The following is a 16,992-nucleotide window of genomic DNA, read 5'->3' on the forward strand; positions in this document are numbered from 1 at the left end:
AGAAAAGAAAAGGAGACAGACAGAGAGACACAAGGCTAGGATTCCTGAAGGAATCAAAAGTCAGCACTGCACTGGCCGGGCCACAGAAAGCAGCACTGAAGGCACTGGGCGTGGAATAACATGGAAATAATGTAATTCTTCCAAGCGATGAACCTAGTCTCTGGGCGGATGGAGTGACATGACCTAGAAATAGCAGTGAAGCCCTAGGAACCATGAAGGCATGGTGACAGGGACTAGGGCAAGGACATAGGATCAAAAGGGAGATTTTTGAAGAAAGACCATCAGAATCTGGTAATTATGCATGGAAAGTTGGTGGAAATTCTGACTGAATTGGAAAGAGAGAGCTGCTTTCTGGAATCCAGCTGAGGACTGTGGCCTCTCCAGTCCCTTAGTGATAATAGGTAGGGAAGGCTACTGGTCTTGACACCATCATTTAAGTCTCTGATCTATACCCTAAAAATAGGACCTTCAGATTGGAAAGTGAAGCTATCTCACAAGAATCTGCAGCTGAGGCCAAATGAGATCTCATGTAAGTGGCAGTGCTTTGCAATGGTGAGAACCATTATGCTCTTGAAGCCTGCTGGCACAGGCCTCTAACGGCAGACGTGGATTATCATGACTTCTTACCCCTCAGGCCTGGACTTAGCAGGCTTCATATGACAGCTAGCTGCAAAAGAATCTCACACACTGTACAAGCACTTACCTGCAGTCTGTGGAGAAGAAGCAAGCGGAGGGCAACAGCAGGGCTCCAGGTACAAACAAGGGCCATCAGGAGATAAGATCCCTCCTTGGTTTGTTTCCAATAAAGGGAGCACTTGTCCCCTGAAGTTCTGAACCATCCCATATCTAGGGACAGAAAAGGCAAGTGGCTGTGTACTCTCCCTCTTGTGCACCATCTCCACGGTCTCCCTGGTTTGAAGGTGACTTTTCACCCACCTCAAGCCAGAGGACTGGAAAATTCAGACCTTTGTAAAGAGGCCCTGTCCTCCTTGCAGTCTTGTCTATTTGTGCCTCGCTTAAGACACACCACAGCCTTGCGTCCCTGTCCTTGAAGTCTACCTGCTGGGTTAGGAGAAAAGCAGGACCCCCACACCACCCTGAAGATGGCGCTGCTGGTGCTCATGCTCTTGCAGCAGCCTGGTGTGGTAGACAGAGCTTCCTGCTGCCAAGAGGGTTACAGTCAGGAGGCAAATGGTTATGGGGAAAGGGTTGAACTGAAGGGGTATCCTCCTTGTTCTTTAAGGTTGCCTCATGGTCTAGGTTTCGATCCTCCCATCGTAGCTCTTCCCTGAAGCTCCAGGAAAGGAGGTCCATAGACCTTTCTACACATTGAAGAGACTATTAGCTTGTTTTCTCAGTGGGCTGGCACTGTATAGAATATCCCAGCAATCTGGCTCTTGCCCCATAATCACCTGCCTGATCATGTTCTTCCTCCTATAGGAATGTATGAAAGCCAAGGGTCATTAAGTACCCAGCCTGGTTCCTCTTTACAGGGAAATAATTCAGTGATACACATTGTATGCCAACCATACATTAGGCAGAGAGTAAAGCAACCACCAGAACCTGTCTTCTAGGACCATGTAGTAAGGGGCGCAGACAGGTCTCTTCTATGGTCACAAGCTGAGAGAGGGGTCCTCAGAATTCCTTCCCCCTAAGTTTTGGCCTATATGCTTTATGCTTCCTAACACATTTCATTAGGAAGCTCACGTGAAGCACCTCGTGTTCTAGGCATATTGACAGGTGGGAGTGGTCTCTCCGGCATCTCCAGAGCACAGCGACCTAGACCTCGAATGCTACGTGAATTTTTACTTAAGTGTTTGCACTCATGATCACTTCTCTGCCAGATACTATGTTTTCTGGGAGCAAAGGCTGTACATCATCACATTCCTCAGAGCACCCACACAGTACCACATACATAATAGGTGTTTAACGTGCTGGGGTGGGGGAGGGGGAGAGTTAGGAGAGATGGCTCAGTGGCTTAGAGTACTTGTTACTCTTGCAAAGGGCCCAGGTTTTATTCTCAGCACCCATATGGAAGCTCAAAAGCATTTGTAATGTCAGTACCAGGAGGGTCTGATGCCCTGTTCTAACCTTCACACCACGCATGTACATGCTGCACATACATATATACATGCATGCACGCATACATATACATATACACAAAGTAAAAAAAAATTAAAATCTACAAACAAATGTTTTATGGAATAGCATCCACATCAAAAATGTTTGTTAGCTGAATCGAGGCTTCTTTGTGACAATATGGAGTACTCAGATTAGAGTATCGGGCTGGTGAGATGGCTCAGTGGGTAAGAGCACCCGACTGCTCTTCTGAAGGTCCAGAGTTCAAATCCCAGCAACCACATGGTGGCTCACAACCATCCACAACGAGATCTGGCGCCCTCTTCTGGAGTGTCTGAAGACAGCTACAGTGTACTTATATATAATAAATAAATCTTAAAAAAAAAAAAAAAAGATTAGAGTATCAAGAACATTTGGGGGCTGAGAGATGATTTAGCAGTCCAGGGCCACTCTTGCACAAGATCTAGGCTGCATTCCCAGCATCTACATGGCAGCGCACACTGTCTGTTAACTCCAATTCTAGGGGCTCTGACGCCCTCTTCTGTCCCTTGTGGGCACTGCATGCATGTTGTGTACAGACATCTACAGGCCAAACACCCATACACATCAAATAAAAAAATGAATATTTCGAAAATGTTTTGTAATGGCTGGAGAGATGGCTCAGTGGCTAAGAGCACCGACTGCTCTTCCAGAGGTCCTGAGTTCAATTCCCAGCAACCATATGGTGGCTCACAGGCATCTATAATGGGATCTGATGCCCTCTTCTGGCATGCAGGTAACACGCAGATAGTGCACTCACAAATTAAATAAAATTTAAAAATATATTTTAAGTATATTCAGTGACTTTCATATAACAAATAAGAGCTCACATCCTCTACGAATCCTAAGGGAGGAAAAGCGTCTTTCCCAGCATGTGATGCTGGGCCCTGAATCCCCCCATGCTGTGCCAGGAGTGCACCGGCCTTCAGCACTGACCCTGCCTGCAGGAGCAGACTCAAGCTTCCTCTTTACAGTCCTGCCTGAGAAGAATGGATATGCCCAGAAATAAAAGAAGTTACTTCAAAAATTAGGACTATTCTAAGAAGCACTAGTCTTCGAATAGTGCTTACTGAATGCAGGCATTGAACTAAAAATGTAATGTTATCTCATTTAATCATTAAAAACCTGAGGTGGGCAGTGATGGTGCACGACTTTAATCCTAGCTCTTGGGAGGCAGAGGTGGGGGTGGGGGTGGGTGGGAGGGGATCGCTGTGAGTTTGAGGACAGCCTGGTTCCACAGAGCGAGTTCCAGGACAGTCAGGGCTATGTACAGAGAAACCCTGTCTTGAAAAACAAAAAAACAAAAAAAAATAAAATAAAACACAACCTGAGGTGGGGGCCTAGCTCGGCATTTAAGAGCACTTGTTACTGCAGAGACTAGGTTTGATTTCTAGCACCCACATGGGGGCTCACTACCATCACTGACTCCAGTTCCAAAGGACCTGACATCATTTCTGATCTCCATTAGCACCAGGTACTCACATGGTGCACAGACAGACAGACAGACAAAACACCCATGCACATAAATCTATACCCAAATCACACACCTAGGTTGACTAGATCTCATCCCAAGCTGAGAGTCTTGCTTAAATCATCTCATTCCCCACCCTCCACTCCCTTTTATTTCTTTGCTCTTGGGGAGAGGCAGCAACTATAGCTGTAGGTTAAATTGCATGGCTAGGAAACATCTTGAGGATTATTTGATTTGAATGCCATTTTATTTTGTTTTATTTTTTTGAGGCTGGCCTGGATTCAATGTGTGTGTGTGTGGGGGGGGGCTGATCTTGAACTCAGAGAGATCAATTTCTTCTTAAGATGTGCACCACCACAGCTCAAGTACCTTCCTTATTTTATTTTTTTATTTTTATTTATTTTTTTGGTCTTTTCGAGACAGGGTTTCTCTGTGTAGCCCTGGCTGTCCTGGAACTCACTTTGTAGACCAGGCTGGCCTCGAACTCAGAAATCCGCCTGCCTCTGCCTCCCGAGTGCTGGGATTAAAGGCGTGCGCCACCATGCCCTGCCCTTCCTTATTTTACAGACTGAAACTTCTGTTAAATGAAATAAAGGGATTTGTCTTCTATTCCAGCGCAAACCCAATTGTACTGGGCGGAACAAGGACGAATACTGAAACTGGGGATCAGCCTGCGGTTCGGACTTCTTTGGAGACAAGAGTCGGGTCCAAGCCCATCTAGCACGGGTCTCCTCCCAGGCAGGATTCTACTTTCACGTTCACTCAACTTGACCCACCACCCCCGCCCTCTGTCTGCTCGTTCCCGAGGAGTACCTGTGTGTGTGCCGCGTAGGCCCTCCTCTGGAGGGTGACAAGATTTAGAAATTGGTTCAAGGCGAGAGGCACCTTACAGGTCAGAAAGCCAAACTCTGGTCTCGCGAACTCCTCAGGACGCCGAGGCCCCGGGAGCGCGTGGACTCCAGGACACCCAGGAGAATTTGGCAGTGCTGGTTCCGGGTAGCAGGTAAGTTCCCCACTTTGTCCCTGTAATTGTCTGCAAACTCGGTCTCCTACCTCCTCTGAACTAACCGCTCAGAGTAGAACTGTCCGGATTTCTCCGGGTCGAGGTTCCTATGGAAACGAGAGGACGTTCTTTGCGCCTGTGCAGTTGCGCTAGGCACACTGGGAAATGTAGTTTACAACTTGCCACTAATAGGCCTGAGGAATGGACACAAGATGGCGCCCGAGCGTCGCGGTTGATTCTAACGAGCCAGAGTCTCTGCCGACGCTGTAGCTGCGGCCTGAGGAGAGGCCGTCCAGGCCTGAAAGGTCATACTCCTGGATACCCTGCCTCTGAGGCGTCTACGGTGCGGAGTAGGGGCGGAAGCGCGAGCTATGAGGAGGAGTTGATTTTGCTATGTTTTTAAACAGCCTAATGAGGTGTTACCCTGACTCCGGGCACAGAGGTGACCACTAGTGATCTCGTGTCGGCACAAGAAGACTTTGAAGGTGGGACCTAGCCCAGGATGGGGGTAGCCTGAAAGATATGAGCTCCTCATTACCCCAAGTGTTCAAATCGGGGCTGCGGTATCAGGGGAGAATTGAGTGGGGCCCCTGAGCGCTGGGATGGCTGACTCTGTAGGAGTTGGGTGTTTGCAGGCAGTTTTCCACCCAGAGCCCTGCTTCAGCACCAGTGTGAAGTCAGTGAAGTGACCTCTGAGAAACAGCCGTCCTTGTGTCCAGAGTTAGGCTCCTGGATTGAAAAATCTAGAAACCAGAGTCAGATTCAGGCTCTATTAGATATGTGGTAGTTTCTGTTGAGTCTCAGTTTCTAAACACTGGTACTTACAAGGCCTGCCCTTTGCCCCTCTGAGAGTATTGTAAAGTGATTTGGGTGTGTAGGTTGGATGGCTCTTTAAGGAGACAGACATTCCCACTTACACTTACTGTAAAAAGGAGCATGAAATTAAAAATGTATATAGTTTTTGCTTTAGCAATTTTAGAAATATGACCTACAGATTTAATAGCAAACAGAATATTTATGTAAACAAAAATACAGGCAGAAGTGCTTAGTGAGATGATGCTTGGAATGGGGTTTTAAAATGTAGACCGACTGTTCATCATAAACATCACTTATAGCCCACCAAGTGACGCACGTCTTTGATCGCAGCGCTGGGGAGGCAGAGGCAGGCAGAGCTGAGCTTCAGGCCCACTGGTCTACAGAGTGGGTTCCAGGATAGCCAGAGTTACAAAAAGAAACCCTGTCTCAAAAAATAAAATAATTTAATAAAAGGTCACTTAAAATACAAAATAGAGCTGGGCAATGGTGGTGGCCCATGCCTTTAATCCCAGCACTCGGGAGGCAGAGGCAGATGGATTTCTGAGTTGAGGCCAGCCTGGTCTACAGAGTGAGTTCCAGGACAGCCAGGGCTACACAGAGAAATCCTGTCTCGAAAAAAAACCAAACCAAAGTCTATAAAATTGAATATTTATGCTTATTTAGTTTTGTGTGTGTGATGCTTGATTTGAACTCAGGGTCTTGAATATGCTAGGCAAACTCTTTACCTGGGTTGGTTGGTTGTTTTGTTTGTTTGGTTGGTTGGTTGGTTTTTCAAGACAGGGTTTCTCTGTGTAGCCCTGTCTGTCCTGGAACTCACTTTGTAGACCAGGCTGGCCTCGAACTCAGAAATCTGCCTGCCTCTGCCTCCAGAGTGCTGGGATCAAAGGCGTGCGCCACCACTGCTCGGCGGCTACCTGGGTATTTTTAAAAATTGGGGAGTATCTTTATGTGAAAGTGATATGAAACTCAAGGTTTGAAGTTATTTTAAAGTTTTCTGTAGAATGTTAATATGCTGTTGTCTAGGGCCAGTGAGAGGACTCAGTGGGTAAAGACACCTGCCACCAAGCCTGACCACCTGAGTTTGATCCCTGGAACCTAGATGTTGGAAGGGGAGAACTGACTCCCTCCAGTTGTTCTCTTGGCCTCCACATACAAGCTGTGGCATATGTGTATACACGTGTGTATACACATGCGCGCGTGCACGCACGCACACACACAGAGTATAAAATTGTAATTAAAAATGTAAATGCTATCACCTGTATTTCAGAAGAACACACACACTGGCGCATTTGATTTCATGACCATGCAGCATCCTTGGGGAGTCCTAGTAGCTAGGATAGCCGTTGCCTATGAAGACAGACATGAGGCTCTAAAGGGTAGGACAGAGACCTAATTCTCGTTTCATGTTAAGGTCTCCAGCGATTTGTTTGAGCTTGGCACATCTTAGTTATTTGCAAATGCTTTCCTTTCCAGTCTTTGTTTTCTCCAGGGCTGACCCCTTATTTCTTAGGGTCCTTGTGGATAGGGGGCTGCAGAGAGCGGAGTTCATGACTGCAGCCCTGCTTCTTAAGTTGAGGGAGCGGCAGGAAGCAGAGCCGCTGCTGACACTGTTGCTCTCACCAGCCTTCCTCACCAGGCTCAGCAATCTGGGTGGACTGCTGGTTAGCAGCCAGAGGGAAGGCAGCACCAGATTGGCTCAGTAGTGAAACTGGCCTCCCTGTACCTCTCCTTCTGACCCCATGCAAACCACCCAGACTGATTTAAATGACTCTTATTTCAGAGAGCACTCAGAAGTTGAGCTCTAGCAGTGTGTAAATGACCCACATTGTTTTCAGACAAAAATGGAAGAGAGAAGGGGTAGTGTGTATGGTTTCCCAGTTTTGCTTTGTTTTACAAAAAAGAAAGCAGACTTTTGAGTGCAGGGAAGTGATGGAGTCAGGGCTGAGGCCCACATTTCCCCTCCCAGAGACACCCAGCTCTTCTCCACTTTAGGGTGAGGAGAGGCCTGGGAATTTCCCCCAAGGGTTTGGGAAAGACACTTCCGTGAAACTGGATGTACTGTGATATTCATGTCTGGTATCAGCTCTGTCTGGACAGCATTAAGGGAGGCACTGAGCACACTTACTCCAGATCCGTGTAGTATGTCACAGTGTCAGAGAGCACAGCCTTGGGGCTAGGATGAATGGGAGTGCTAAATTTTTCTTGCTTTCTCTTCTTTTCTCTTTCTCTCTTTCTCTCTTTCTCTCTTTCTTTCTTTCTTTCTTTCTTTCTTTCTTTCTTTCTTTCTTTCTTTCTTTCTTTTTCTTCCTTCCTTCCTTCCTTCCTTCCTTCCTTCCTTCCTTCCTTCCTTCCTTTCCTTTCTTTCTTAGACAATGTCTTACTGTGTAGCCCTGGGTGTCCTCAACCTCCCCGTGTAGTCTTTAGGCTGGCCTCAAACTCACAGAGGTCTGCCTCCAAAGGGCAGAGATTAAAGGCCCCTATGCCCTACCCACTGGGTGCTCTTACAAGCTGAAATGAGCAGCAGCCGCCCCTAGGTGGCTGGGATCACTGAGCAGCCCTCTGCCCTGATGACTATGGGCTGGCTTTGAAAAAATCAGGCTTTCTTGCAGTGTAGCAGGAAGGTGATTCTTAGAACCCAAAATATAAGATATACTCAAGAATCAAATGTTCAAAAGGGAGCCTTTAAGGATAGGTTTGTCTCTTCTACTTGCTCATAGTTGACTCCCTTCAGCTGTCCCAGCAAAACCAAACCCCTTCTCCCACACAGGGTTGTTCCCCCTGAACTGTTGATGGGCAGGATGGCTAACATTTACCCAGGCCTTGCCCTAGAGATGGGGAGATAGCACTGGCTACCTCTTTCCCTCCCCCAACACGCCACTCAACCAAAACAGGTCTGTTACAGGACTCGAGAGAGACAGGTGAAGCTGGAGGGGGCAGTACAGGCTAAGTGCGGTGTGTAAACAGACAAGAGTCTGACTGAACGACAGATGGCTTTGTCACAAATGGAAAACGTCTTTTAATATGAAAATGTCTTTTATTTCTCAATACAAAGCCAAATACTATACAACTATGAAAAACTTGCCTGGCCAGAGATCGTCAAGAACAAGAAGACTCCCCATGCCCTGAGACCCAGTGAGGGGCATGGGGGAACTGAGGGCAGCAGCAGAGATTCTGGTCAGTTGTGTGGGTGGGTGGGTGACCTGTGAGCCCCCTCAGAGTCTGTGGGACTGGGGACTGAAAGTGCTATCTGCCTTTGTGGCCACTGGTCCCCTGGCCTAGCTGTCTCCAGGACTGCAGTAGGAGAGGGTAGAAGACGTAGGGTGGAATGGCCAGAAGTTGAGGGCAAGGGAGACATGAACTAGAAAACCCACCCTAGAAAATTCTGGTTTTAATTCCATGACTGTACACAATGTTAAGAGAGTGAGTGTAAAATGAAACTAGGGTGTTATTACCCTAAAGGCACCTTAAATGGCTCTAACCCAGACCCTATGTAGAAAAAGGGTTGATCCCTTAACAGGTAGATATGGGCTGAGACCTAAGGCTGCAGGAAGTGGCAAAGGTCTGAGAGCAGCTGGGAAAGAGCTGTAGGGAGTGTGCAGGCCCATAGATGTAAAAGCCACTCATCTGAGGAGCTGTGACCAATCGTCATGGGGGGCAGATACAGTATGAGGGCTTAGGCCTTGTCCTCCTCCCTGCTGTCATCTACACTGGCCTGCCTCATCACCTTCCGGAGCCTAGGGGTAGAAGACATACCAGGCTCCCTCTGCTCTTGCCCTTGCCCCTGTTCTTGGAAGGCCCTTGTCCTGCTGGCCACCAGGGCAGCACTATGAAGGGCAACCACAGACTGTCGAGACTTCAGGGCAGGCCAAGGCCCCTTGCGGACCCGCTGGCCACCTTTGGCTCGTGAAAGCTGAGAGAATGAATGAAGAGGCTCTTCATCTGAAGAGAAAACCTGAATAGGGGAAGAAAGAGAGGCATAGGAAATGGATAGGTGCAACCAGGGGAAAACCTGCATCCCTCCCTTGTTCCATGGCTTGGCTGGCTTGAGCTTCCTTCTAGTCCCTAGAAGCCTTTTTGGCCCAGTGAACTTGACTTTAACACCTTCTCTTCTCGCCTCTCTGCCTTCACACATTCAATCCGGTGAGCCACAGCTGAAACCCTGCCAGGTTCCAGGCCCTGAAAAGGGCTCTGTGAAACCAGTGTCTTGTGCCTCACAGGACACTTGCCTTTGACAATAAGTACAATTAATCCCACACCTCCTGTTGGTCTGTACCCAGCACCTAAAATGTTCTGTCTGTATCGACTCCTTTTGGGCTAGCCATGTGACCTCATGTCACATGTGGGGCCTGGCTTCCCTGTCGAGGGCCAGCTTCCTGTCCTAGCTTGTGTCTACAACATGCTTTTCACTTAGTTAGAGCGTGGGCTGTGTGAGTCCGAGGGCTCCTTTCTGTGCTGTCCTGGGCTGTGACTCCTCAGCTTCAGGAATGTTGTTTTGCCCATCCTCTCTAGTGTAGGACGGTTCTCTACCCGTCAGCTGGCGGTGGAGCTCGTGGCCTGTGGAGTGTGTGCTCACTCCAAGCTAGGAGCAAGCTCCTTAGGAAAGAAGCCAGTTTGCTAGGCTGGAACCTGCAAGTGTCTGTCTAGACCCTGGGACGGCTGCTGTCACCTAGCCTGGGGTAAAAGGAAGGATCCTGAAGGTGGTCCCCATCTCAGATACTCAGGACAGTCTTGAGTGGCCTTGTGCAGAAAGGTGTCAGGAGGTCAGTGTGGCGGGAGCGAGACAGTACCTGACTGTGAGGGGCCTGCCAGCCTTAGTGACTCTTGTTTGGACCCACACGTTCTTCTGTACAATGATTGCAGGGAGAGCTCCCCAGCCCAGACTCACTTCTGGCAGGTCTCCAGCCTCTGGGGTACTCTCTGACTCTGAGGGCTCCAGGAGACTGATGGAGCGCATGACCCCTCGAAGGTTGATGCGGGGCCGCAGTCCAAGTTCTTCTTTTGGGGTTTCCTGGCTTCCTTCCAGGCCCATTACCATCACCTCCCCACTGCCCCCTGGTTCTGGTGGAAGAGGTGGCAATGGTGTAGAAACTTCAGGCGCCAGGGGCTCCTCTGGGGAGACCACACCCACTTTCTGCTCCCAGACGTGGCTCTGCCGGCTGTGAGGAGGTGGCTGTGAGTCAGCTTTGAGTGACATAGCAGCCACCCCTCAGTATACACAACACCGCCCTTGTCCCCTCCCCTTATACCTGGCAGTCAGAATGCCCTGGTAGATCTGTAGCTGGCGCAGGAAGCCGGGGTTGGGGCGTACAATGGGCCGGAGCTCCTGCACGTGGATCAGGGCTTGCTCCAGGCCCCAGCCATACTGTTTCATGGCATAGGCCAGTACCGTGGCGGCAGAACGGCTGACACCCATCTTACAGTGGACTAGCACCCGCGTGCCCTGTGCTCTATGGAGGTGGGATATGGTCAGTCCATTCCCTTTCAACCCCAGTAGCCTGTAGACTGGGAAGGGGCAAGTAGGGCTTAGGACCCAGCAGTGAGAAGGAAGTGAGGGTAGAGAGGGCAATGAAAGAAACACAGGGCAAGATGGGCAGGAGGAGGGTACCAGCCTCCACTGGAAGCTGGGGCAGCAGAAGCTGGGAGTAGCCTAACCTGGCATCCTCAATGAATCGATGTGTCTCCTTCCAGTGGGGCAGAAGCTGTGCCGAGTCCTCATCCCGGACACGTACATTGTAATAGGTGAAGCGCTCAGGGAAGAAGTTGTCAATCTCCCGGGCCATGTTCAGGATGTGACTTACTCTGTACCAGAGGGTCCAAAACCAGACTGATGTGGCAAAGGAACCAGGCTCCCTGGCCATTTCTGTTGGGTTCTTGGTTCTGAGAGTCAGGGGATGGCAACACTTGGAGGGGAAGAGAGCTGGGCCAGCAGCCAGCGGCTGGCTAACCTTGGGAGCATGTTGTTTTACTCTGTTGGGCATGAGTTCCCTGATGAGGAGTCAGTACTAACTCTCCCATGACTGTGATTGCAGTTAGATGTCAAGCTAAGATGAGACAAGGGAGCTCTCAGCAGCAGGTTATAAAGGCTTCACTGGGTCTCCCAGAAGCCCATGGTGGAGGGGTGACAGGTACCTTTCAAAAGGGGCAACCACATCCCTATGAGAAGAAGGCATTTCCTTCTGCCTGAAGAGGTGGTGGCCAAGTGGCCAGGACCTCTTCAGCTTGGCAAGTGGCCACCACCATCCCTTATCTTGGCACGGTTGAGACCTCATTTCTATACTATAGTGTGCGCTTAGTGGGGCAGATGCCCTTGGAGCCCACCTGAGTGCAGCATCCCTAGGACTGGGTTAAAAGCAGAAACAGTGGTGCCGGAGATGAGCTGAGGTTCCAGAAACTGGTCAAGCCATCCCACAGAAAGGCTGAGAGAATAAGTGGCAGTCCCAAGGCTGGGAACCCTACCTGTTTTTCTGAAGTTCCTCCAGGTTGGCAGCATTCCACTCAGAGCCCTGTACAGTGGGAGTGGACAGAGGCACCAGGCTCCCATGGCTCCCACGGCTCCCACGGCTCCCACGGCTCCCATGGCTTGTCTCTAGCTAGAGGACCCCCTTCATAGCAGCTACATTGATGATCTGGTCCCTACCTCCTACAGCCTGCACTCACCAAGTAGAGGTGGGGGAAGATGCGAGAGGCCCGGTCTTGCTGGGCCATGAGCAGCAACATCTGGTTGTCAATAAAGTCACGGTACTGCTGGAGAGGGCATCCCAGACGCAGCTCCAGGGCCTGACGGATCTACAGGGGGTCAGGCAAGAGAAGAGGCTCCATCGTGAAACCTCTGAGGAGAGTACCCTCGCCCATCTACACAGAACTGAAGTCAGGGATTGGGAATGGGTTAGTGCTAGAGGAAAGCAGGGTGAGAAAGGCCCCAAGGAAAGGCGAGTCTCAGGCTCTGGGCCCAGCCACCCCGCCCACCTCTTTAGAAGTGACACTGTCCAGGTCACTGGTGTCCAACACCTGCCACAATTCAGCCAGGATCGCCTGCTCCATCTTTTCCTGCTCTGAAGCCCTGGTAGTGATCCTTTAGTAAGAGGCCATTTCACTGAGGTACCACCTCCTCCTCCTCCCCTCCTCCCCATCCCCCAACCCCTGCCCCGGTACTGACTGTCCAGGCTCAGCATTAGGTGGTCGAAAGGACTCCAGGTCAGACATGGCCATCCACTCATTGAGGCAACCCTGGTCAGAGTTGAGTTTCTCCTGGTAGTAAGTGGCCCAGGCAAGGGCACTGCCACCAGGCACAAGGCCACTGCCTAGAGCTACCTCACATGCCTGGTGCAATACCTGCAGTGTGGCCCTGGGACAAGAAACAGGGGCTAAGTCACCCAGTCCTACTTGGTTCCCTCTCCTGGGCCTGGCTGCCACCTAAGAGGCTGGCCCAAGGTTAGGGCTCTGCAGTGCTTACCACATGGTCTGGATAGAGACAGGCTTGAAGATTCGGCTTTGACCACCAGATGTCACACTGAAGCCCCTGCAGGAGACCCAGGGAGGGTGGAACCAAATACCAGGCTCTCAGAGAACCTGTTCATTTGCCAGATATGGGGATTCTGAGGCCCAGAGTTAGCTGACTTGCCCAAGATCATATAAGAAAGTAGGTCCCACTGTTCAATGCCTGCCTCCCCATTCTCCTCTCGCCCCTCCTGTTGCTACCTCTTACCCATCGCCGTCCAGGTACACCTGGGTATCACTCCAGAGGGGCAAGACCAGGCCCAGGGTGCAGCTGTGGGAACTGGCAGGGGACAGGAGAGCCATTGTTTCTCAGCACCTCACAGCCTTGGCCCAACCCATCTCTCCCTGCTCCTACCTGCTGTCAGGGAAGTCCACCCCAAGCAGGACGGCCTCCTCACTCAGCTCCTCTCCTGTGGATACTACCAGCAGGTAGCGAAGTCTGGGGGGTCGGGCTGCCTCCAGCTGGGCTGCCTAGAAAGATGGAAGAGGCCCTGAATTATAGGGGCTCCTGGATCTGTTTCTTCACTCCACATGGACACATCTCGCATCTTGCCAGCCCCTGTACCACCAATTCCTAGACAGAAGATCAGTGGCTACTAGAGAATATAGTGATACTCTTTTTTTTTTTTTTTTTTTTTTCAGTTTGTGACTCAACAAACTGTCTTTTGAAGTCTGACCCCCAAAACTGTGCTACCTCTGGCAGTTTCCTCAAGAGAGTATCTGAGTGAGAAGGCGGCCATCCTTCTTGCGGCCTTCAAAAGAACTAAGGGTCTTCTGGAAGAACAGTCAGAACTCTTAACCCCTGAGCCACCTCTCTAGCCCTGCTACTAGCAAATATTTTATTTGAGAAATGCCTCCTACCACAGATATTAATCTTTGTTTTTGTGGTGCTAGGAATTAGATGTAGGGCCTCACACATGCTAGAAAGATTTCATCTTATAATGGCTTAGAACACTCCTGGGGCTGGAAAGATGGCTCAATGGTTAAAAGCATTGGCTGATCTTCCATAGGACCCAGACTCAGTTCCCAGCACCCACATGACAGCTCACGCCAGTCTTTAATTCCAGTTCCAAAGCTTCTGACACCTTTACACAGACATACATGCATACAAAACACCAATACATGTAAGAAAAATACAAACAACAAAACCCCAGGGCGTCTGTTCTAAACAGCTTTTCCAAAGCTCGAATCTTCTTCATTCCTTGCTGCCAACAAGAAGTATCTGCCTCCACACACTTTCTGGAGCTGGCCCTTAGAGGTTCCAGGGGATCCCAGACTTCCTTGGGTGCTCTGTTCGCCTGACTGGCACTTAGCTGCCAAGGCGTACTGCACAACCCTGGGAGTATGAGTCCATCTCTGGGCAACTCACTAGTATCAACAGAGGCCTCCTGTGGATTAACAGAGACCTCCCTCATATAACCCCCAGCTCTTGGCTCACAGGGGACAAACCTCCCTTGTCCATTCCCAGCCCTCCAGAGACAGATACGCCCTTGCCTTGCTGTCTCTAGATGAAGTGGCAGAGTTGTGGCCCCAGATCTCACAGCACTGATCTCAGATAGACAGGAGCTCTGGGTGGTGCCTTACCAGGCGGATATCATCCTGCGGCCTCAGCAGCTCCACCATGAGGTGCAGGTGCCGCTTTTGCACTTGTTTCCAGGGACTCTGGAGTCCTTGCCCGTTGTCAGTCTGGTCCTCGGTGGGCTGTTCCTCACCTGAGGGTTCCTCCATTGGCTCAGAGTCAGCCTCAGACGCAACATTACTGTCCCCTCCATCCTGAAGTCCCAGGACAGCCCCTCGGAGCACCGCAAAACTCTGCCTGGCAGAGCGATGGGGACATGGTTCAGGGCGATGGGGACATGGTTCAGGGCGATGGGGACATGGTTCAGGGCGATGGGGACATGGTTCAGGGCGATGGGGACNCATGGTTCAGGGCGATGGGGACATGGTTCAGGGCGATGGGGACATGGTTCAGGGCGATGGGGACATGGTTCAGGGCGATGGGGACATGGTTCAGGTCATAGGTTTTCAAGCTTTAGCGAGGCTGAGTCCCCTGGCGGGCGGAGGTGGGCTGCTGGCCTGCTCTCCAGAGTCAGAGGGGCCGGAGTGAGGCACAGTTTGTGCTTTTGTAACCAGGACCCTGATAGCGGTAGGCACCTAGAACCAGCCTTGGGCTCTCAAGCTCCTCCTCACCTTGTTTTGCACCTTTGGAATGTGTTCCTTTTCTGGGTGGACTCGGACACTATAAACTTGTTTAAGCACTTATACTCCTTCAGGTCCCATCCTGCCCTTGGTCCTGGGATCACTGGCCGAGCCAAGGTCCAGGTAAAGTGTGAAAGCATCCACTGGCCAGGGCTAAGTTAGCCCTGCTGGTTCTTCCACAAGCCAGAGATGTGATGCTTGCCAGCTCCACCCACAGCATCTGCCTCCCACCTAAGCATGAGTTTATCTGACAATACTTAAGTGAGTCCTTGGTCCAAGCAAGACATCAGGAGTCCACAATGGCAGCAGCTAGGCCACAGGCTATAAGGATGCATTTGTCAAGACAGGACTCACCTGCGCTGGAGCGGGCCTCTGCGTCTTACCCCTCGGTCCTGCTGAGAAAGCAGCCCGGGAATAGAGTAAGAGAGCAGCTTCCAGGACAGGAAGCACCCAAAAAGCCTCTCCTCTTCCTACAAGGGAGCGCTAGGTGGAAAAGAAATCTCTTTCCTGTGAAGCCGCTCTCCTCCAACAGGCCCCAGAGAAATCCCGGCCTAAGTCCAGGCACAGCAGTGCTGCAAGGATAGGGGATTGCAGAGTGTGGGAGGTATTTGGGCAGATCTGGGCTTCAACAGACCCGGGCGGTTCTCAGGATTCCGCCTCTACCTAAGTCGAGCTCCTGGGAGCCTCAGGACCTCCCAAGTGCCCTAAAACGTGAGACTCAAGGTCCCCCTCCGCCTACTCCCAGCCGTCTGCTAGAGGCAGGACTTGCTCCCTAAGGCCTAAGTTGGCCTCCTTGGCAGCCAACTGTAAGAGCGTAAAACCAAGCTAAACTCACCGTGGGTCCCACAGGCGTGGAGTGGCCAATTGCCGGCGGCGAGCGACTCACTGTGACCAGCGCCATAAGGTAGGCAGGCCCGGAACACCTGGGCGAACTCCCGGCACGACCCCTCCCACAGCCCTACGGTCAGTCCCTGCCTTCGCACAACCAGGAAGAAGAGATTGGAGCCACTAGGGCCTGGCACCTCCTCGGGAGCGGCCCTTAAAGGGCCCGACTCATGACCAGTCTGGTCGCGTAGAGCTGGTACCGAGCGACAGCGGCCCCGCCCCTGAGGTCTCGTTTCAGCTTGCCCCGCCCCGTCCGCGCTAGAGGCGTGGTCAAGGGCGTGGCGCAGGTGAGCCCAGACCTCACTTTCCCTGCTTTGGTCGCTTTGCCCACAGGAGGCTTTCAACCCTTCTTGCTGCACCCAGTAAGACTTGGACCCCCACTGTTTGGTTTATGCTATGGTTTCTTGGAAAGGAAGGAGCAAGGGCAACAGTTTTGTTTTTGAGACAGGGTCTCACTACGTAGCCGACAGGCCTGGAACTCATTATGTAGAGCAAGTCGCCTAAAACCCAGAGACCCACCTGCCTCTGCCTCCCAAGCACTAGAATTAAAGGCATGTGCCACAAATCTACCACCCCATTCCAAACTTGTTCTCTTTTCTGGTTGGCTGTCATTCCTCTACTCTTGAGGAGATCTGGGAGAACAGAAGGCCTTTTTGGAATCTTAGCAATAGTCCCCAATACCTGTACGCATTTCAGGTCCACCCTAGGGGTGACTAGAACAGGGCTGATCCCCTTCCCCAGGGAGTGACTTGCTTAAAGGTTCATTCTGGTAGAAAATATTTGAAACAGGGTAGGAACCTGTGCCTGAGTTTTGGGGATGGGGTGGGAGCTTCCCCCAGTAGGTAGAATAGGAAGACCCAGCCTCATGAATAGGAGGGTCCAGCGGGAGTATGGACCATCAGGCTAGGTGGCAGGCAGAACCTGGGGTTGGGGTAGCATCCAGGGAAATTTCAGAATCTCCAGGAACTCCTGCCCTGTGGGAAGTGGACTTCTTTTCTAGCTG

General features: G+C 51.0%; 1 protein-coding gene and 1 long non-coding RNA gene across 4 annotated transcripts in view; both read right to left on the reverse strand.

Annotated features, from left to right (window-relative positions):
- LOC110285895 overlaps positions 1 to 4,697 on the reverse strand; it is a 10,628-nt gene extending 5,931 nt beyond the window's left edge. The window contains exons 1-2 of the long non-coding RNA XR_002377093.2: positions 4,403 to 4,697; positions 704 to 846 (exon numbers count right to left, since the gene is read on the reverse strand). This is a non-coding gene — a long non-coding RNA (uncharacterized LOC110285895). The remainder of the gene's footprint in view (positions 1 to 703; positions 847 to 4,402) is intronic.
- A 3,703-nt stretch (positions 4,698 to 8,400) lies between these two features.
- Ssh3 (slingshot protein phosphatase 3) lies at positions 8,401 to 16,197 on the reverse strand. 3 transcript variants are annotated; one of them, XM_021151757.2, is made up of 14 exons: positions 15,940 to 16,197; positions 15,459 to 15,496; positions 14,490 to 14,721; positions 13,261 to 13,376; positions 13,114 to 13,185; positions 12,862 to 12,927; positions 12,565 to 12,753; positions 12,375 to 12,468; positions 12,066 to 12,194; positions 11,865 to 11,911; positions 11,061 to 11,207; positions 10,655 to 10,855; positions 10,294 to 10,564; positions 8,401 to 9,360 (listed from the first exon to the last, which is right to left on the reverse strand). In XM_021151757.2, the coding sequence occupies exons 1-14, from the start codon at positions 16,003 to 16,005 to the stop codon at positions 9,082 to 9,084; spliced, it is 1,947 nt and encodes a 648-aa protein (XP_021007416.1). In that variant the 5' UTR covers positions 16,006 to 16,197; the 3' UTR covers positions 8,401 to 9,081. The 3 variants fall into 3 exon arrangements, with proteins under 3 accessions (XP_021007416.1, XP_021007415.1, XP_029328734.1); XM_021151756.2 differs by having other exon boundaries at positions 15,459 to 15,499; XM_029472874.1 differs by lacking the exons at positions 15,459 to 15,496; positions 15,940 to 16,197 and adding an exon at positions 15,096 to 15,452 and having other exon boundaries at positions 8,429 to 9,360.
- Between the last annotated feature and the right edge of the window lie 795 nt (positions 16,198 to 16,992).

This window comes from Mus caroli, chromosome 19 (genome assembly GCF_900094665.2).
Source record: "Mus caroli chromosome 19, CAROLI_EIJ_v1.1, whole genome shotgun sequence".
In the NCBI taxonomy this organism is placed as follows: domain Eukaryota; kingdom Metazoa; phylum Chordata; class Mammalia; order Rodentia; family Muridae; genus Mus; species Mus caroli.